Source organism: Pagrus pagrus, assembly GCF_965226575.1.
Source record: "Pagrus pagrus genome assembly, chromosome: 24".
NCBI lineage: Eukaryota > Metazoa > Chordata > Actinopteri > Spariformes > Sparidae > Pagrus > Pagrus pagrus.
In genome coordinates this window covers 710,477-728,506 of record NC_140206.1, presented here as the reverse complement: position 1 = coordinate 728,506, position 18,030 = coordinate 710,477, and the positions used below count along the sequence as shown (strand labels likewise).

Below are 18,030 nucleotides of genomic sequence, written 5' to 3'. Positions count from 1 at the left end.
ATTGACGTTTCTTAGTGATCCACATTATAACGAGCTATATATACTCGGTTTCCATGGAAACGGCAGCGCGTTCCCAGATCGGTCGGTGGTGGAAAAGCTCCGGAGTGAGTCCTCCCGTGTGTGTAGGGCAGCAGACGATCTTCGTCTGATGCGAGCCGTCGTGTGTCGGCCAGCAGAGACGCGGAGCACCGCAGCGGCAGGATGGGGAAGAAACAGAAGAAATCCGGAGAGGACAGGTAGACAAAACACCACCTGCTGACCCACTACACCCGCCCGCACCTACACCCGCCGGGGCGCAACTTTCCCGCCCCGTGAACACCTCAAAACGGGCCCGTTAGCCCGCTGCTCACGGCGTTAGCTTAGCGGCTAGCTGATAGCAGAAGCTAACCACGAGTCAGTGTGTGTGTGTGTGAGTGAGTGTGTGTGTGTGTGCAGGTGGAGTTTAAACACCTGGGAATGGCTTCAGATGAATCACACAGGCAGCAGGCGGGCCGACCCGGGCTCACCCGGGCCAGCCTCCGCCTGTGAGGGCTTGTTTACGGCTCTGCTGTCGGTGTTAGCCACAGACTCAGCTCAGTTAGTTAGCTAGCTTAGCGTTAGCTCCGTGTGAGCCGGCTGCTGTCTCAGCTCTGCCTCTGAGCCTCGAGCTGGGACTCTAAACCTGACTGCAGCTGCTCTCTGCCAGCTCACCTGTCACCTGGCACAGCTAGCTGCTACATGCTAACGGGAGCCACAGACGGGGACAGCACTGGAGGGGCTAGGCTAGCTGTTAGCTCGTTATCTGTGTTGTACAGGTCATTGTGAGTGTGACAGCTAACGGTGGCTGATGTAACGCTGGGACCTGCTCACCTGCTGACCAGTGACGTCACTACAGACAGGTGGAGGATGTGTTGGGTTGAGAAAATCAAAGTTCAGCCTGAAAAACCTTTAAAATAAATTAAACTCGACGTGACTGACAGAATGTAACATGTATGGACCCTACAGAGCACAGGGTCACTGAGACCTGAGCAGCCAATCACAGAGCTGCTGCTGCTGCTGCTTCTTCTGTTTCTTCTGCTGCTGCGGTTTCTTCTTCTTCTGCTTCTTCTCTTCTTCTTCTCTTCTTCTGTTTCTTTTTCTTCTGTTTCTCCTGTTTCTTCTTCTTCTGTTTCTTCTCCTTCTGCTTCTTCTTCTGTTTCTTCTTCTTCTGTAATTCTCTTCTTCTGTTTCTTCTTCTTCTGCTTCTTCTGTTTCTTCTTCTTCTGCTTCTTCTTCTGCTTCTGTTTTTTTTTATTTTTCGTGTGTTTCTTCTTCTTCTGCTTCTCCTGTTTCTTCTTCTTCTTCTGTTCTTCTTGTGTTCCTTGTCTGTATGATGTCTGATCACAGAGGTGATGATGTTCTGAACCTCTGTCCTACAAACAGTGTTCAGTACCAGCTTACAGCTCGGAGAACGTTTAAAGAACGTTGCAGGTGTTCGTTGCACAGATATCTGAGCAGTCGACAGTCCCGCACAGTGTGACATCATCCACGTATGAATGTGACATCATGAATACAGACAGAGATAGAACCGGTCCAGAACTAGAACCCTGTTGAACACCTTCACTTATCAAGTTAAAGTGAAGCGGCTGACTTTATTTTGAAAAGATCTCCTCATCCTCTGTGTGTGTGTGTGTGTGTGTGTGTGTGTGTGTGTGTGTGTGTTTCAGAGGGCTGATGGGAAATAAAAGGTTGTTTAGAAGAGCAGAGTCAGCAGTTTGTATTGTTCTGACACACACAGAGTTCTGCTGAGGTCTGTGCACCTCACTGAGTCCAGACAGACCACTGTCAGTGTCAGCTATCAGTCGGTGGTCAGGTATCAGTCGGTGATCAGGGATTGTTTGATTGATTGATTGATTGATTGATTGATTGATCTGTCCTCAGTGCCAAAGATGACGGCATCGACATCGACGCTCTGGCGGCCGAGATCGAAGGAGCCGGAGCCTCCAAGGAGCCGAAAGGGAAGAAGAAGAAGAAAGGAGCCAAGAAGGACGACTTCGAGTACGACAAGCTGAATCTCTCCTTCTGCTGCTCCTCCTTGTTGTTGTTGTTGTTGTTGTTGTTGTTGTTGTTCTCTTCCTCGTCACATTCTTCTCTTATCGATGTACACGTCAGTCAGATGTAAACACAGCTGGTTGTGTCGTCGCTGCTGATATCTTGTGTTTTATCCTCCTGCAGTGAGGAGGACATCCTGAAGGAGCTGGAGGAGCTGTCTCTGGAGACTCAGGGAGGGAAGGGAAAGGTGACTGTCACAGCAAACCCTCATTTCACTCCTTCTGATTTTCTCCTGTTAGTTCGTCAAAGCTCCACAAAATGTCTGGGTTTATTAAGGCACTCCTGTTTCCTCTGCAGAAATCAGACACCACAGAGGAAGTGGAGAGCATCGAGCCTCCAAAACCAGAGAAGAAGAAAACCAGGAAGGGGAAGAAGGGCGGAGCCAGCCCTGAGGACAACGAGGACGAGGAAGGTGAAGCTCAGCTGAATGACGAGAGGAACGGAGAGCAGAGCGACAACAAGAAGGTGAAGACAGTTTTTTTACATATGAAACCACATATTTGTCCCTCCTGAGCCTCCATACTGATCCTGTCTGTTTGTCGGCAGGCGCCTCCCGCTGCTCCTCCCTCCGACTCTGACGACGACAGCGGCTCACGCTCTCGCCTGAAGACCAAAGAAGACAAGAAGATGGGCAAAAAAGCTTCAGTGTCCGACGATGAAGAGGACGAAGGCGTGAGAGGAGGAGGAGGAGGGAAGGAAGACAACGATGACGAGTCGGACGACGACGAGGAGCTCACCTCCAGGAGAGACAAGAAGAAGAAGAACAAAGGCAAGGCGGCGAAAGCGGACAGCGACGAGGAGCAGGACGAGGAGGAGGGAGGAGGCTTCAAGATGAAGACGGCGGCGCAGAAGAAGGCGGAGAAGAAGGAGCGCGACAGGAAGAAGAAGGAGGAGGAGAGGATGAAGCAGAAGAAGCTGAAGGAGAAGGAGACCGGCGTGGACGCCAAGATGGAGCCAGAGAAGACGACGACAGAGGCCACACCCCCTCCGACAGCGGCACCTGCAGCAGTGGAAGAGGAGCAGGAAGGGGCGGAGCCAGCAGCAGAGGGTCAGACTCAAACTTTACACAATTAACAGAAACAAAAATGCATCAAGGAAACTTTTCACTGTTTCTTCTTCTCCTCCTGCAGACGAGGCCGAGGGCGACAAGAAGAAGAAGGACAAGAAGAAGAAGAAGGGAGAGAAGAAGGAGGAGGAGAAGGAGAAGAAGAAGGGACCCAGCAAGGCCACAGTGAAGGCCATGCAGGAGGCTCTGGCCAAGATGAAGGAGGTTGGGCATTGTGGGAAATGAAGTCATAGAGTTCAGTTCGGAGTCTGTTTGTTGTCTGAGAGCGATGTTTTGTTGTTTGTAGGAGGAGGAGCGAGCCAAGAGGGAGGAGGAGGAGCGCCTGAAGAGGCTGGAGGAGCTGGAGCAGCAGCGGCAGGAGCAGGTACAACACCTCCTCCTTTAGCTTCTGTTCGATCTATCTGTCAGACTCTGCTCTGACCTTTGACCTCCTCCTCTGTCCCAACAGGAGCGACTGGAGCTGGAGCGCAAGGAGAAGAAGAAGCAGAAGGAGAAGGAGAGGAAGGAGCGTCTGAAGAAGGAGGGCAAGCTGCTAACGAAAGCCCAGAGGGAGGCTCGAGCTCGGGCCGAGGCCACGCTCAAGATGCTGCAGGCTCAAGGTGAGAGGACGACCAATCACATCGCAGCTTTAAAAATAACATTTAACAGCCTTCAACCAAAGATTCTCAAATCTGTCCAGAGTGAGCCCTCCTCACAAACAAATCAATAGAGGATCTCAAAAGCTGAGGATCTTCTTCTTCTGTTTCTTCTTCTGCTTCTTCTTCTGCTTCTTCTTCTTCTGTTTCTTCTTTGTCTGCTGATAAAGTTCAGGAGTTGTTAAAGACGTTTTTTCTTCTTCAGGTGTTGAAGTGCCATCCAAAGACTCGATGCCAAAGAAGAAGCCCATTTACACGCGGAAGAAGAAGCCCACCACCCAAACTCCTGAAGGTACCACGCTGCCGCCGCCGCTGCTCGTTAATCACCCAATCAAAAACACTTCTCCTGATTTAAAACGTTCTCCTCGTTCTCCATCAGAGATCACTTCACCGACGTCAGAGACTGCAGAGCCCGTTGCCATGGAAACAGAAGCCAAGACACCGGCCCCAGAGCCAGGTGAGTCCGAGGGCCGAGGAGGCAGGTGATGGGTGGAGATGATGATGATTTGTATTCGTTGCGGTGACGACTCTTTCCTCTGTTTCCGTGCAGAGGTGAAGCTGGAGGCTGCTGTGGACGACTGGGAGGCCATCGCCACCGACGAGGAGAAAGGTTATTATTCATCTTCAACAGGAAACCACAAAAGATTCACGTTGTTTTGTTAATAAAAAATACCTCCAGTCTTTGTAGTCGTATTAAAACTCTTCATATTTCCTGTTTTTTGTGTCAGAGTTGAAGAAAGTCCACATCGAGGTGAAGGAGGAACCCGCCGGCCAGCCTCAGCCTACAGGCAGCGAGGAGGACGACGAGGAAGACAAGGAGGACGACGAGGAGGATGATGAGGACGACGACGATGAGGAGGAGGAGAGCGACGAGGAGGCGGAGAAGGTGGAGGCGACATCGGCCAGTCAGACGAAGAAGAGGGCAGCGAAGGAGAGCGAGGACGAAAGCAGCGAGAGCGAGGACGACGACAGGACGAAGGAGGAGCGGCTGTACGACCGAGCCAAGAGGAGGATAGAGGTGAGGAACACGGGAGGAGTGAGAGCTCGTCTGTTTTCAGCCCGTCTCTGACTGACGGGCTCTGTGTGTTTCCATAGAAACGGAGGGCGGAGAACCTGAAGAACGTGGACGTGGACACGCTGAGGTCTCCGGTGGTGTGTGTGCTCGGACACGTCGACACGGGGAAGACCAAGATCCTCGACAAGGTAACGTTACCGACTGTTAACTGTTCGTTTACTGACTGTTAATCCTGTACGTTTACTGTTTACTGACTGTTTACTGACTGTTAATCCTGTACGTTTACTGTTTACTGACTGTTTACTGACTGTTTATCCTGTACGTTTACTGTTTACTGACTGTTTATCCTGTACGTTTACTGTTTACAGACTGTTTACTGACTGTTTATCCTGTACGTTTACTGTTTACTGACTGTTTATCCTGTACGTTTACTGTTTACTGACTGTTTACTGACTGTTTATCCTGTACGTTTACTGTTTACTGACTGTTTATCCTGTACGTTTGCTGTTTACGGACTGTTTATCCTGTATGTTTATTGACTGTTTGTTCTGACTGTTGATTGTTACTGACTGTTTGTTCAGACTGTTTACTAGTTACCGACTGTTGAGTGTTTGCTGACTGGTTTTCTGTGTACAGACTGTTGTCTGGTGGTGTGTAGTTCAGTGTTTCTCAGTACGACCTTACTGACTGTAGCAGATCTACTGACTGTTTTCTGTTGCTATAGTAACACTTTGGTGTGTGTGTGTGTGTGTGTGTGTGTGTGTGTGTGTGTGCAGCTGCGACACACAAACGTGCAGGACGGTGAGGCCGGAGGAATCACGCAGCAGATCGGAGCCACAAACGTCCCGAAAGAGACGATCGAGGAGCAGACGAGGATGGTGAAGAATGTACGACCACACACACACACACACACACACACACACACACACACACATACACACACACACACACACACACAGACACACTATAATAATGATCTGTGTGTGTGTGTGTGTGTGTGTGTGTGTGTGTGTGTGTGTGTGCAGTTCGAAAAAGACGACCTGAAGATTCCCGGCATGTTGATCATCGACACACCAGGACACGAGTCCTTCAGGTAACAAGCGTCTCAGTACTCTAAGTACATTTACTCAAGTACTGTACTTGAGTATTTCCATTTTCTGTTACTTTATACTTCCACTCCACGACATCTATGTGATTACTTTAGTTACTAGTTACTTTGCAGATTACATTGTGAAATGAATGTCAGATGAAAACAGTGACGATCAGCTGACTCACATGTTAATATGTGATCAGTTACTGTACTGGTACTTTGATACTTGGAGATACGTGGTTTTCACTGGACAGGAAGGTAATCTGTAAAGTAACTAAAGCTGTCAGATGTAGTGGAGTAAAAGTAACCTGCTCCCTGTGTGTTCAGTAACCTGAGGAACAGAGGCAGCTCTCTGTGCGACATCGCCATCCTGGTGGTGGACATCATGCACGGCCTCGAGCCTCAGACGCTCGAGTCCATCAACCTGCTGAAGGAGAAGAAGTGTCCGTTCATCGTCGCCCTCAACAAGGTGAGTCACCTGTTCATCCTCAGGTGTGTCCTCTTCTTCTTCCTCCTTCTTCTTCCTCCTTCTTCTTCTTCTTCTTCTTCGTCTTCGTCCTCTTCCTCTTCTTCTGTTCTGACGGTGTCGTCCCCTGTCCTCAGGTCGACCGTCTGTACGACTGGAAGAAGAGTCCTGAAACCGACATCGTGACCACGCTGAAGAAGCAGAAGAAGAACACCAAGGATGAGTTCGACGAGCGAGCCAAGGCCGTCATCGTGGAGTTCGCTCAGCAGGTGTCCATCATTACATCATCACCTATCAACCAATCACAGTGTTTGTCTCGTTTTGACATTTTGTTTACCAAATTATTTGTTTTGAGTATTTTACTTTTCCAAGTATAAATATTAGTTATATTTGTTTTTGGAAGTATTTCAGTGTACAAGTATATAAAAATGTAATATACTTATAAAAGGAAAACAAAAAAGAAGTAAAATACCTGAAAAACAACTTTAAACAGTTGAATGTGTTTTTTAAAGTACGTTCTGTCTCGTAAAATGAATGTGTATAATGAGGTAAACTGGTGTGTAAACATTGTATCATCTGCATAGAACCTGACACCAGTCATAGCTATGATGATCATTAATGGTTCTAGAGCAGAACCTTGAGGAACTCCACCACTGACCTGTATTAAGTTGTCTTATTGATCCTCAGGGTCTTAACGCCGCCTTGTTCTACGAGAATAAAGACCCCCGCACGTTTGTGTCGTTGGTTCCGACCTCGGCCCACAGCGGCGACGGGATGGGAAACCTCATTGCCCTATTGGTCGAGCTCACCCAGACCATGTTAGCCCGCCGGCTAGCACACTGCGAAGAGCTGCGAGCTCAGGTCATGGAGGTGAGACGGTCTTATTTTCTAGCTTTACCTGTACTCCACCGTCTGGATGAGCCCACCTGATGAGTTGTGTGTGTTCAGGTGAAAGCTCTGCCCGGTATGGGAACCACGATAGACGTCATCCTGATTAACGGTCGTCTGCGCGAGGGCGAGACCATCATCGTACCCGGGGTGGAGGGACCAATCGTGACGCAGATCAGAGGGTTGCTGCTGCCGCCGCCTCTGAAGGAGCTCAGAGTCAAGGTGAACTGCTGGGAAATCATTTTTCAAAATAAAAGCAGAGATTTCCCATAAACTCCCCTCATGACTCCTGGTGGTATATGCTGGATTGATTGATTGATTGATCGGTTGATTGATTGGTGTGTTTAGAGTCAGTACGAGAAGCACAAGGAGGTGTCGACGGCTCAGGGAGTGAAGATTCTGGGTAAAGACCTGGAGAAGGCGCTGGCGGGGCTCCCCCTGCTGGTGGCCCACAAGGACGACGAGGTCCCCGTCCTGAGGGTAACACATGCACGCGCACACACATACACACACACACACACACACACACACACACACACACACACACACACACACACACTGGACTGACTGTGCTGGTTTTCAGGATGAACTGGTGCGAGAGCTGAAACAGACTCTGAGCTCCATCAAACTGGAGGAGAAAGGAGTTTATGTCCAGGCGTCCACGCTGGGATCTCTGGAGGCTCTGCTCGAGTTCCTCCGGACCTCTAAAGTCCCTGTGAGTACCTGTCTGTGTCCTCACCTGTGGCCCCTCACCTGTCTGTGTCCTCACCTGTGGCTCCTCATCTGTCTGTGTCCTCACCTGTGGCTCCATCCATACTGACTCCAGAGTTTGATAGCTACTTGTAATCAGTTGTACAGTAGACATTTGCTTCTGAACATTTATTTTGAAAAGCAACAGGAAGCAGAAACTAGCAGGTTGAGCTGACCTCTGACCTCTCCCTCTGTTCCTGCAGTACGCTGGTATTAACATCGGTCCAGTCCACAAGAGGGACGTGATGAAGGCGTCGGCGATGCTGGAGCACGACCTGCAGTACGTCACACCTCCAAATATTTAAGTTCACGTCATGTCACCACGTTATGAACAGATTCATAACTCCAGGTGTTGTTTGGTCTCTGCAGGTACGCGGTGATCCTGGCGTTCGACGTGAAGGTGGAGAGGGAGAGTCAGGAGATGGCCGACAGTCTGGGGGTTCGGGTCTTCTCGGCTGAGATCATCTACCACCTTTTCGACGCCTTCACCAAGTACAGAGAGGACTACAAGAAGGCCAAACAGGACGAGTTCAAGTAGGACGACACAACCCGCCCGAACGTCTCCTGCTCCGACGCTTCATCAGGTTTCTAAGTGTTTCTGTGATCTGTCTTCAGGCATGTGGCCGTGTTCCCAGTGAAGCTGAAGGTTCTTCCTCAGTTCATCTTTAACTCCAGAGATCCCATCGTGATGGGCGTGACCATCGAGGCCGGAGTCCTGCGACAAGGGACGCCGCTCTGCGTCCCCTCTAAAGGGGTGAGACGCTTAGAACGACTGTGGTTGGTTGTCTTAAAGGTGTAGGATGATATTTATTATAATTTTATTGGTTAATGTTCCAGTTTGTGGACATCGGCGTCGTCACCAGCATCGAGATGAATCACAAGTCAGTTGACAGCGCCAAGAAAGGCCAGGAGATCTGCATCAAGATCGAGCCCATTCCCGGGGAGTCACCCAAGATGTACGGCCGCCATTTTGAAGCCACTGACATCATCGTCAGCAAGGTGAGGACACGCCCACTGAGGTGGAGGGAGGGGCTTAAACGCTTCGGACACTAAACGTCTGTTTATCACATTTTCTACAAAGAACATGAACTCAAACGTCACACGCCTTCTTAAAGGTACATACACACAAACCACACCTCCCGTCTTAAAGGTACATACACACAAACCACACCTCCCGTCTTAAAGGTACATACACACAAAACCACACCTCCCGTCTTAAAGTTACATACACACAAACGTCACATGCCTTCTTAAAGGTACATGCACACAAACCACACCTCCCGTCTTAAAGGTACATACACACAAACCACACCTCCCGTCTTAAAGGTACATACACACAAAACCACACCTCCCGTCTTAAAGTTACATACACACAAACGTCACATGCCTTCTTAAAGGTACATGCACACAAACCACACCTCCCGTCTTAAAGGTACATGCACACAAACCACACCTCCCGTCTTAAAGGTACATACACACAAACCACACCTCCCGTCTTAAAGGTACATACACACAAACGTCACACACCTTCTTAAAGGTACACACACAGAAAAGCACACCTCCCGTCTTAAAGGTACATACACACACCACACCTCCCGTCTTAAAGGTACATACACAGAAAACCACACCTCCCGTCTTAAAGGTACATACACACAAACCACACCTCCCGTCTTAAAGGTACATACACACAAACCACACCTCCCGTCTTAAAGGTACATACACACAAACCACACCTCCCGTCTTAAAGATACATACACACAAACCACACCTCCCGTCTTAAAGGTACACACACAGAAAACCACACCTCCCGTCTTAAAGGTACACACACAGAAAACCACACCTCCCGTCTTAAAGGTACATACACACAAACCACACCTCCCGTCTTAAAGGTACACACACAGAAAACCACACCTCCCGTCTTAAAGGTACATACACACAAACCACACCTTCCGTCTTAAAGGTATATATTGTGTGTGTGTGTGTGTGTGTGTGTGTGTGTCAGTGCTAACATCTCAGTGTGTTTGTGTGCTTCAGATCACGCGGGCGTCCATCGATGCTCTGAAGAACTGGTTCAGAGACGAGATGCAGAAAACTGATTGGCAGCTGATCATGGAGCTGAAGAAGACCTTCGAGATCATCTGACGGGCCTCACACACACAAACACACACAGTCAGAGATTAACACACACACACACACACACACACACACACACACACACACACTTCCTCCCTGTGATGACGACGATGGAAGGACAAAAAAGAAAAGAAAAAAAAAGACGTGAAAGTGTTTTTCTGTGAGAAACGAACAGTTTTTTCCACTGTTGTAAACAGTGATAGCTTAGCGCACACACACACACACACACACACACACACACACACACACACACACTCAGTATTCCAACGTGCCTGTTCTTCAGCATCGACGTTGTGTTATTTTTTTTTCTTCTTCTCTGATTTGTGGCTGCTGCTTCGTGTCCCAGGCTCCGCCCCCCTCCTCCCCAGACTGAGGCTAGCGAGCTAAACGAGGCCGACGAGTCAGCAGGGTCGGCGCTCAGCCAAACCAGGTGCATTATGGGATTGTTTTTGAGCAGCACCAGGGCTGGAGGAGGAAAACAGGAGTTTTTTTTCTTTTCTTTCCACAAAACACCAAAATCATTGAAGAAGCAGCAGCGAAAGACTTAAACAGCTGACTCGTGTTCTCCGTCGGCCATGTTGGAGGGCGGGGGGGGATGGCAGAGGGTGTCACCTCTGGAGGATTTTAAACTGTTTCTGCTGCAACTGCTGATGTAATAAACTCCCATGATTCTCATGAAACTGCAGATTTGAGAGTTTTCAGTCCAGATCTCACAGGATGAAGGTTTCGTCGGTCAGAACACGAACGTCAGAATATTAATTATCAGATTTTAACCCTTTCATTCGTCATGTCCGAAGATTATAAAGCCAGTTATAACCATGTAAGCTGGAGTACCTGGTCCCAGCCAGCAGGTGGCGGACCTCCAAAGCCTTCTTCACACTATAACATAGAAATATCATCTCTGTATGTCGTTTCCTTTTTGAGATTTGCCGTCATAACTTGAAATATCTCCTGAATGACTGTTAAATCTTCTTCAACCTAAAGACTAGAAGAGTAAAAATAATATTAATCAACTCAAACAGCTGTTAGAATCAAACATCTGTCCACCGCAGTGAACTGAAGGATTCACGCTGCTCCGTCAGCTCTGTATTAATCACAATATACACTTTGCTGCATGAAGATGTGTTTTTAGTAACAGATGAAAGTATTTCAAACATCTTAAAATAATAAAATTGTTTTTACTCATCTGGTTTTCTGAGAATAAAATGATTTAAGTTACTTTTTATAGCTTTGATGCATGAAGTCACTGCAGGATTCTTCAGTTTAACATTAAAAACAAACGTTAAAAATATATTGTTTTATTCAATAATTCATCCATGAAAGGACGACAGCTGAGTGTGAAAACAAAATCACAATGACAGAAATTCAAACATGTAATTTTAATATTTACAATATTATCGAGATAATAATACAAACTGCTTCCATCAGTGAATCCACAAGCTGTTTGAAGCCAGAGAGGTGGCAGGGTCCGCCACATATAAACAGAGTAAAACAATATAAACTGTGTTGTCTTTTAAGGTCAGGTTGTTTATTCAGATATGAAAACAAAGAGTTTGATTGTTGAGTTTGAAGATGTTTCTCTGCTCGTCAACATTTCAGCAGCAACATCAAAACATTTAAACTTTAAACAAGCTTCACTCAAAATACAGAAAACAAAATATGTGACGTGAAAAGAATAAAATGTAAATATATCAAATGAATTTAACACTGCATCTGTTGGGATATTCTCAGATATTTATTATTAACTGTTGATATTAACTGTTAACTTCATGTCAGATTGTTAAGATAAAAGTCAGATTCGACCCAAACGGCTTCAAAAGCTTCAGCTGAGTTTTAGTTTTTCAACTGGACCGGACTAAAACGTGACTACATCAGTACCCGACTGTTCATGATGGTGTTGTGACTTTTCAGAATATTTTGGGTTCATACTGTCTTTGTTTGGCATTAAATGGCACATTGGGAGCGTTAATGAAGCAACATTACACGAGAGGGTTTGTTAAATACGATAAATCTATAAATGATTAAGCAACTTTTACCAACAAAATTTAAGATGTTCTCAAAATGTATTCATGTTGTGGGGCGATTAGCTCTCAAATAAAAAACTTTTTCTAAGCGTTATCATTGTTTTCATGGAAAATCATGATGTCAGGAAGGCCGAGCCTTGATAATCTCTAGTGTTGAGTCAGCTAGCAAACTTAAGCTAACGTTTATGACTTCAAGAGACCAAACTGAATAAATACCTCACATATATAAACACAAAACTGCTACGCTAGCTCAGTTTAATTTAAACAAAGATATATTAAGAAAAAACATTCTTTCTCCACAAACTTCACGTGTATTTTTAAGCTAGTAGCGCCAAGCTAGTACCTGCATTAACAGGGCGATCAGTAGCACTAAAACATGTTTGTTAAAGAAAGTTGATATGACAAAAAATACGACTTTTAATCCAATTAATGACTTTATGGAATTATGTTGGAGAGCTTCTGTACAACCCAACCTGGAGATGACAGATATTTAACTAAACGTCTGCTACCATCCAGATCCATCGACATCGGTGTTTTCATTCTGCTTAAAAATTATTTTTGCTTTCTTCTTTTTAATATCTAGCTTACCTTTGCTGGTTTTTACAATGCTATCAATCTGCTTTAAGTTTAAAATGTAAAAAAAGGTCGACTCCAGTAAAGAATCATAAATAATCAACACAGCAGGCGTGTCGGCCGTCACACGGCAGCAGGGATGAAATGTCCGTGAAGGTCCATGTGGACGCTGGCGGGGATGGAGGCTCGGGCGATCTCCTTGAAGTTTTTGGCGTCGAGGACGAGCATGAACGGAGAGATGTTGGGATCCGGAGAGATGACGGACGACAAGATCACGCCTGCAGGAAGGAAATACCAAGAGTCAGAACCAGTTTCTACAGTTTCATTCACTAAAGTGAAACTAAAGTTCCTGCTGCCTCACCGTCGTCTTCTTCAACGGCTCCCGGAGACGCAACAAACACCGGCTCTGATGGGTAGCAGGACTCCTGCTGCCACTCAATGTGTTTTCTGGTGACGATGTCAAACTTTGCGATCTGTTGGACAGAAAATTAAAGATGAAGTGACGTGTTGATGGTGTTCACGTGTTGATGTGTTGACGGTGTTGATGGTGTTGATGTGTTGATGGTGTTCACGTGATGATGGTGTTCACGTGTTGACATGTTGACTGTGTTGCGTGCAGCCTCAGGTGTTTCACCTTGTTGGGATGAGGAGACCACTCCACCCTGGAGCCGTAGAAGTATCTGTAGTTTTTGGCGTTGAACTTGTAGTTGATCCCCGGCAGCTCCAGGCCTGAGGAGGAGTGGGACTCGTCAGTTAAGGAGGATGAAACACTTTAAAACAATCAGACGGACATTGATAATAATAATAATAATAATAATAATAATAACGGTGATGAACCTTCAAACAGAGTGTCGGGCTGACAGTAGACGGACCCGTCCTCCTGCATCACTGCCTTGGCCGTCGTGTCCGTCAGAGTCACCAGGTTCGACCCTTTGGATGATTCCTGGAGAACACATCAACACAAACTCTTTGTACAGACTTGTTACCTGATGAAGTTACAGGAAGTGCGTTTGTTGGTCTGTACCTTGCTGACGTTGAGCGGCACGACGAACCTCTGGCAGACCGGCGGGGAGAAGGTCTTGTTGGAATCGATGAATTTGGTGGTCTCTTGCCTCATGTTCTGGATGTAGAACATGTCGTACAGGTTGCTGTTCTTGTAGCTGATGAGGTCGAACACCACGTGGCCGTCAGCCTCGTACGCGTTGATGTGGTGAAAAACCACCAAGGCGTCGCCGTAGAAACGGGTGGACACCGCCTTTCCCGTTTTTCTGTTGATGACGTGGAACAAAGTCTGCGAAGGGAAGAAACAGTGGAGTCGAACCGCCGATCCTCTTTGTGTGACGACTACAGTAAATGTACTCAGTTACACAAACATTTCTTGGAGCATGATTGGCTCGTTGTTCTGTATGAGGTAACGTTTTGAACCTACGATGTCATCCTTGTCGAACTTGAGGCAGCTCCCCCAGTTGACCCCTCTGAAGTAGGCGGTGGCCAGTCTGATGATGTCCAGTTTGAACGGCTGCTCCACGAACACGATGTAGTTGTCGGTCATGCCGAAGCTGTGGAAGTAGCTCGGGTACAGAGTGGAGCGAAACGGGATGGAGCACACCTGCTGGACTTTCCTCAGCGCCGGCTTCTTCTGTTGTTTATCTGAAACAAACGGCACAGTGCTGTCAGACTGTGAGGACAGAAACTCAAGTAAAGTACAAGTACCTCAAGCTTTTACTGAAGTACAGTAGGTGAGTCAATCTACATTTCATCACTAGGATGAAGTGGAGTAGAAGTAAAACATAACTTGTACTTAGGTACAGTATTTGCAGAGATACTCAAGTAAAGTAGAAGTACCTCAAACTTTTAGTTAAATACTGTAGTTGAGTCATGTAAAGACACTAAGATGTAGTGGAGTACCTGAGGAGAGACAGCTGAGGTGTTGACGTGGTGATGTCACTGCTGGTCAGTGTGACCTCACTGATATCATATGTGTTGTTGTCTGATTGGTCACTCGGCTGTAATCACTCAGAATCAATAACGAACTCCTCCAACAAATAAGTCGGTCCAACAGACACGAAGAGCTGTTCCCTACACTGATGTTTGTAATCAGATTACTACGTCCTGTTACCTGAAGCATCAGCTGGGACTTTGAAGATGACGTATTTGGGTCGACCCAGGCCCATGATGGCGGTGCCCATGTTGTAGGTGTTACCCTCGCTGTCGTAGTGAGGATGAGCCGTCGCCAAGTTCAGAGCAATGTGGTTCCTGTAGTTGATCTGGGTCGTACAGAGAACAAATGATGGGTTTGAGGACGTATTTGGACCAGATCACTTACACTGTTTTCAGGAGGCGGGTGGAGACTGACGTACTCTGCCGACAGTTTCCAGGGTGACAGGATCAATCTGGTTCATGTAGTTGACCTCAGAGGAGGCGTAGTAGTCCTGACCGTAACGGATGATGTTGATCAGGTTGTTGTCGGTGAAGTCGGGGATGACGTTGCAGAGATGTGTGAACGCCCTGGTGACAGAAACAGATCTCTACATCTCCTGGACGGACTAAGACAGATCTCTACGTCTCCTGGACGGACTAAAACAGATCTCTACATCTCCTGGACGGACCAAGACAGATCTCTACGTCTCCTGGATGGACTAAGACAGATCTCTACGTCTCCTGGATGGACTAAGACAGATCTCTACATCTCCTGGATGGACTAAAACAGATCTCTACGTCTCCTGGATGGACTAAGACAGATCTCTACGTCTCCTGGATGGACTAAAACAGATCTCTACGTCTCCTGGATGGACTAAAACAGATCTCTACGTCTCCTGGATGGACTAAGACAGATCTCTACGTCTCCTGGATGGACTAAGACAGATCTCTACATCTCCTGGATGGACTAAGACAGATCTCTACGTCTCCTGAACGGACTAAGACAGATCTCTACGTCTCCTGGATGGACTAAGACAGATCTCTACGTCTCCTGGACGGTCTAGAACAGATGTTATCTTGGTTGGTCCATACCTGGAAAAGATGTTCTTGCAGGGATCTGGGTAGATCATGGTTCCAAACTCGGAGACGACGATCCTGTCAGCCTCGGTGTTCTTCTTGTAGGTGTCGCTCTTCAGAAACTTACTTCTGTACGTCACCTCACCTGAAACAACACCAGGTACCAGATCTACATGATGGATTTCCAACTGAGACATCAGTGAGTTTGACTTTTCTGCCGTGAGATTTTCGATGCCACATGAACTTTAGTATCCTGAGACGACGTTGTGATAATCATTGATCTTGTCGTTAGTCAGAGTCTCACCGTCGGTGAAGGTGAAGCTGTGGATCAGCGACATGCCATCAAACCAGTGGTTGTATTCGCTGCTGCCCACAGAGAAGAGGCCCGGCCCGTTCCTGAGCAGAGTGCCCTGCAGCCAGGAGGGGATGGAACCTGCAGGTCAAAGGTCACACAGGTGTTTACCTTCCTCTACCTGATGTTGTTTACCTGGTTAATAAAGCTACATTTAATACCTGTCATTTTTATTTGTTCATTATTTTTCCCATCAATCGTTCTGTTAAATTACCAGGTGACGTCTTCAGACGTTTTGTTTGATAACGTCCAGAGATCATCAGTTTACTGTGACACCTGACCAGGTGAAGCAGGAAGTCGTCTCAGTCGTGGCTGGAACTAAGAAATGTTTGATATTTTTTCATTATCTTTGCCTGAAAAATGGCTCCAACGATTCATCAGTTATTGAAATAATCTCAGTCTTGAATCAGTCTTTATTTGTTCAGCGCCAATTAACAACAGAGGTCATCTCAGGACCCAACATTCCCCCTGCGAGCAGCACCTGGTGACCCAGCGCTGGACGGACACCTGCCTCACGCTGTTAGTTGCATAGTTTCTGATTTTTTTCTGTCGATCAACTAATTAATATAATTTATAATATAATTATCAACAGCTGGGACCTGAAAACGCTACAAAAAGTGTGAAAAGCAAAAAAACAAAACAGAAACCTCTTCCACACTGTTTCTTTGTGGTTGTATTATTGAGAGTTACTGATTATAGATTTAAATTACATAAATCCAGTTAGTTGTTATCAATTGGAAAAAAGCCAAATGTGACGCATTTTATTTTGACGTGTTATCAGACAGGATGTTGCACAATCAAACGATGTTGAGAAGATTAAAAATTCTCCATTCAAATCTGTTAAATCTTCCATTTTTGGTCACTGGTGCACAGAAACAATATATAGTGTTTTATTATTTAATTTAATATGAATCACAAACGTTGACGGTCGACGCCACAGATTTGTTTCTGTTACTCTATAAAATCATCCAGGATCCAGTTTGACTTTATTTTCTTTACATTCTTGCTGTGATGTTAACGATTTATGTTGTTTCACAGTAGAGTTTGTACTTGATCTCCTTTAAAACAGTTTTCAGTGCGCATAATTTCATGTTGTGGAGTTGAGAAAACAATAATAATAAAATAACAAGTACTGTAAAATAATGTTCTGACTTTTTACAGCTTTGAAGTGTTAAAATGTACAACGGTCGCATCTAAAGCAAACACTGAACGTTATTTTCTCATTTAATATATTTATTAAGTATTATTGATTACAGTTTTAATGTGATAATATTGTGAAAATTATTTCTTATTATTAAACTTAAAGCACTTGTTGGAAAATAATATTGTAGTTGAAGTAAAAACATAAACAGTGAAAACATTCAGTCAGCGTGCTGCAGAGCATCACGTTAATTTATAAACAGCTTCTTAACATTTACAAACCAGAAGTGTTAAAGGAGCAGTCTGTAGTTTTAGAGAAGAAATCCAAACATGTCATTTTAATATTAACAATATTAATACAAACTGTTTCCATCAGTGAATAAACCAGCTGTTCTCAGAGGAAACACTGTCTGAAGCCTGAGAGGTGGCAGGGTCCGCCACATATAGACACATAGAGAGTTTGATTATTGAGTTAGTTTTTTTATTTCTACGTAGTGCTCCTTTAATCTTCTAGAAACCCTCTGAAACAAGCGTTCGACTGTCTGAGATCTGACCTGTCACTGCAGCTCTCACCGGCTCTGGAGTCTCCAGTCCATTCTTTCCAAATATCGACTGCATGTTTCTCCGCTGATATTTCCCAGAATGCACTGTTGCTGCGGCCCCACCAGCGACTGAACACACAGACCAGCAGCAGCTCTTATGTAGCCTCCGTCGTCTCCTACGTGCTGATCTCCAAACTCATGTGAGAGAGACTGTGTGGATTACGTAACCGTGGACTTCACTCTGCTTTTCACAATAAAAGACTGCGTGTTGGTCTGCGCCTCCTGAACC

At 46.1% G+C, this 18,030-nt stretch overlaps 2 protein-coding genes across 2 annotated transcripts; one reads left to right on the top strand and one right to left on the bottom strand.

Moving 5' to 3' along the window:
* Positions 1–89: 89 nt before the first annotated feature.
* On the top strand, positions 90–12,229 carry eif5b (eukaryotic translation initiation factor 5B). Its single transcript, XM_084347293.1, has 26 exons — positions 90–236; positions 1,900–2,016; positions 2,194–2,257; positions 2,368–2,535; positions 2,617–3,118; positions 3,201–3,340; positions 3,423–3,500; positions 3,585–3,735; positions 3,977–4,063; positions 4,151–4,228; positions 4,322–4,381; positions 4,500–4,789; positions 4,867–4,974; positions 5,563–5,673; positions 5,812–5,879; positions 6,204–6,345; positions 6,480–6,611; positions 7,030–7,212; positions 7,291–7,452; positions 7,579–7,710; positions 7,814–7,945; positions 8,184–8,260; positions 8,350–8,514; positions 8,596–8,734; positions 8,818–8,979; positions 10,015–12,229. The coding sequence occupies exons 1-26, from the start codon at positions 202–204 to the stop codon at positions 10,120–10,122; spliced, it is 3,591 nt and encodes a 1,196-aa protein (XP_084203419.1). The 5' UTR covers positions 90–201; the 3' UTR covers positions 10,123–12,229.
* Positions 12,230–12,804: 575 nt separating this feature from the next.
* bco1l (beta-carotene oxygenase 1, like) lies at positions 12,805–17,820 on the bottom strand. The gene is made up of 11 exons (XM_084347307.1): positions 17,754–17,820; positions 16,012–16,140; positions 15,723–15,852; positions 15,071–15,218; positions 14,830–14,977; positions 14,140–14,360; positions 13,735–14,001; positions 13,548–13,653; positions 13,345–13,439; positions 13,072–13,183; positions 12,805–12,988 (listed from the first exon to the last, which is right to left on the bottom strand). The coding sequence occupies exons 1-11, from the start codon at positions 17,815–17,817 to the stop codon at positions 12,834–12,836; spliced, it is 1,575 nt and encodes a 524-aa protein (XP_084203433.1). The 5' UTR covers positions 17,818–17,820; the 3' UTR covers positions 12,805–12,833.
* Positions 17,821–18,030: the final 210 nt, after the last annotated feature.

What these genes read in the sequence shown, in the direction of transcription:
- eif5b (XM_084347293.1), top strand. Translation starts at nt 202, where the DNA reads ATGGGGAAGAAACAGAAGAAATCCGGAGAGGACAG. An exon ending in CAAGATGCTGCAGGCTCAAG is followed by an intron (nt 3,736 to 3,976) that starts GTGAGAGGACGA and finishes TTTCTTCTTCAG; the next exon opens with GTGTTGAAGTGCCATCCAAA. An exon ending in CCAGGACACGAGTCCTTCAG is followed by an intron (nt 5,880 to 6,203) that starts GTAACAAGCGTC and finishes CTGTGTGTTCAG; the next exon opens with TAACCTGAGGAACAGAGGCA.
- bco1l (XM_084347307.1), bottom strand. Translation starts at nt 17,817, where the DNA reads ATGCAGTCGATATTTGGAAAGAATGGACTGGAGACTCCAGAGCCGGTG. An exon ending in TGCAAGAACATCTTTTCCAG is followed by an intron (nt 15,219 to 15,722) that starts GTATGGACCAAC and finishes TTCTGTCACCAG; the next exon opens with GGCGTTCACACATCTCTGCA. An exon ending in TGCCGCTCAACGTCAGCAAG is followed by an intron (nt 13,654 to 13,734) that starts GTACAGACCAAC and finishes TGTGTTCTCCAG; the next exon opens with GAATCATCCAAAGGGTCGAA.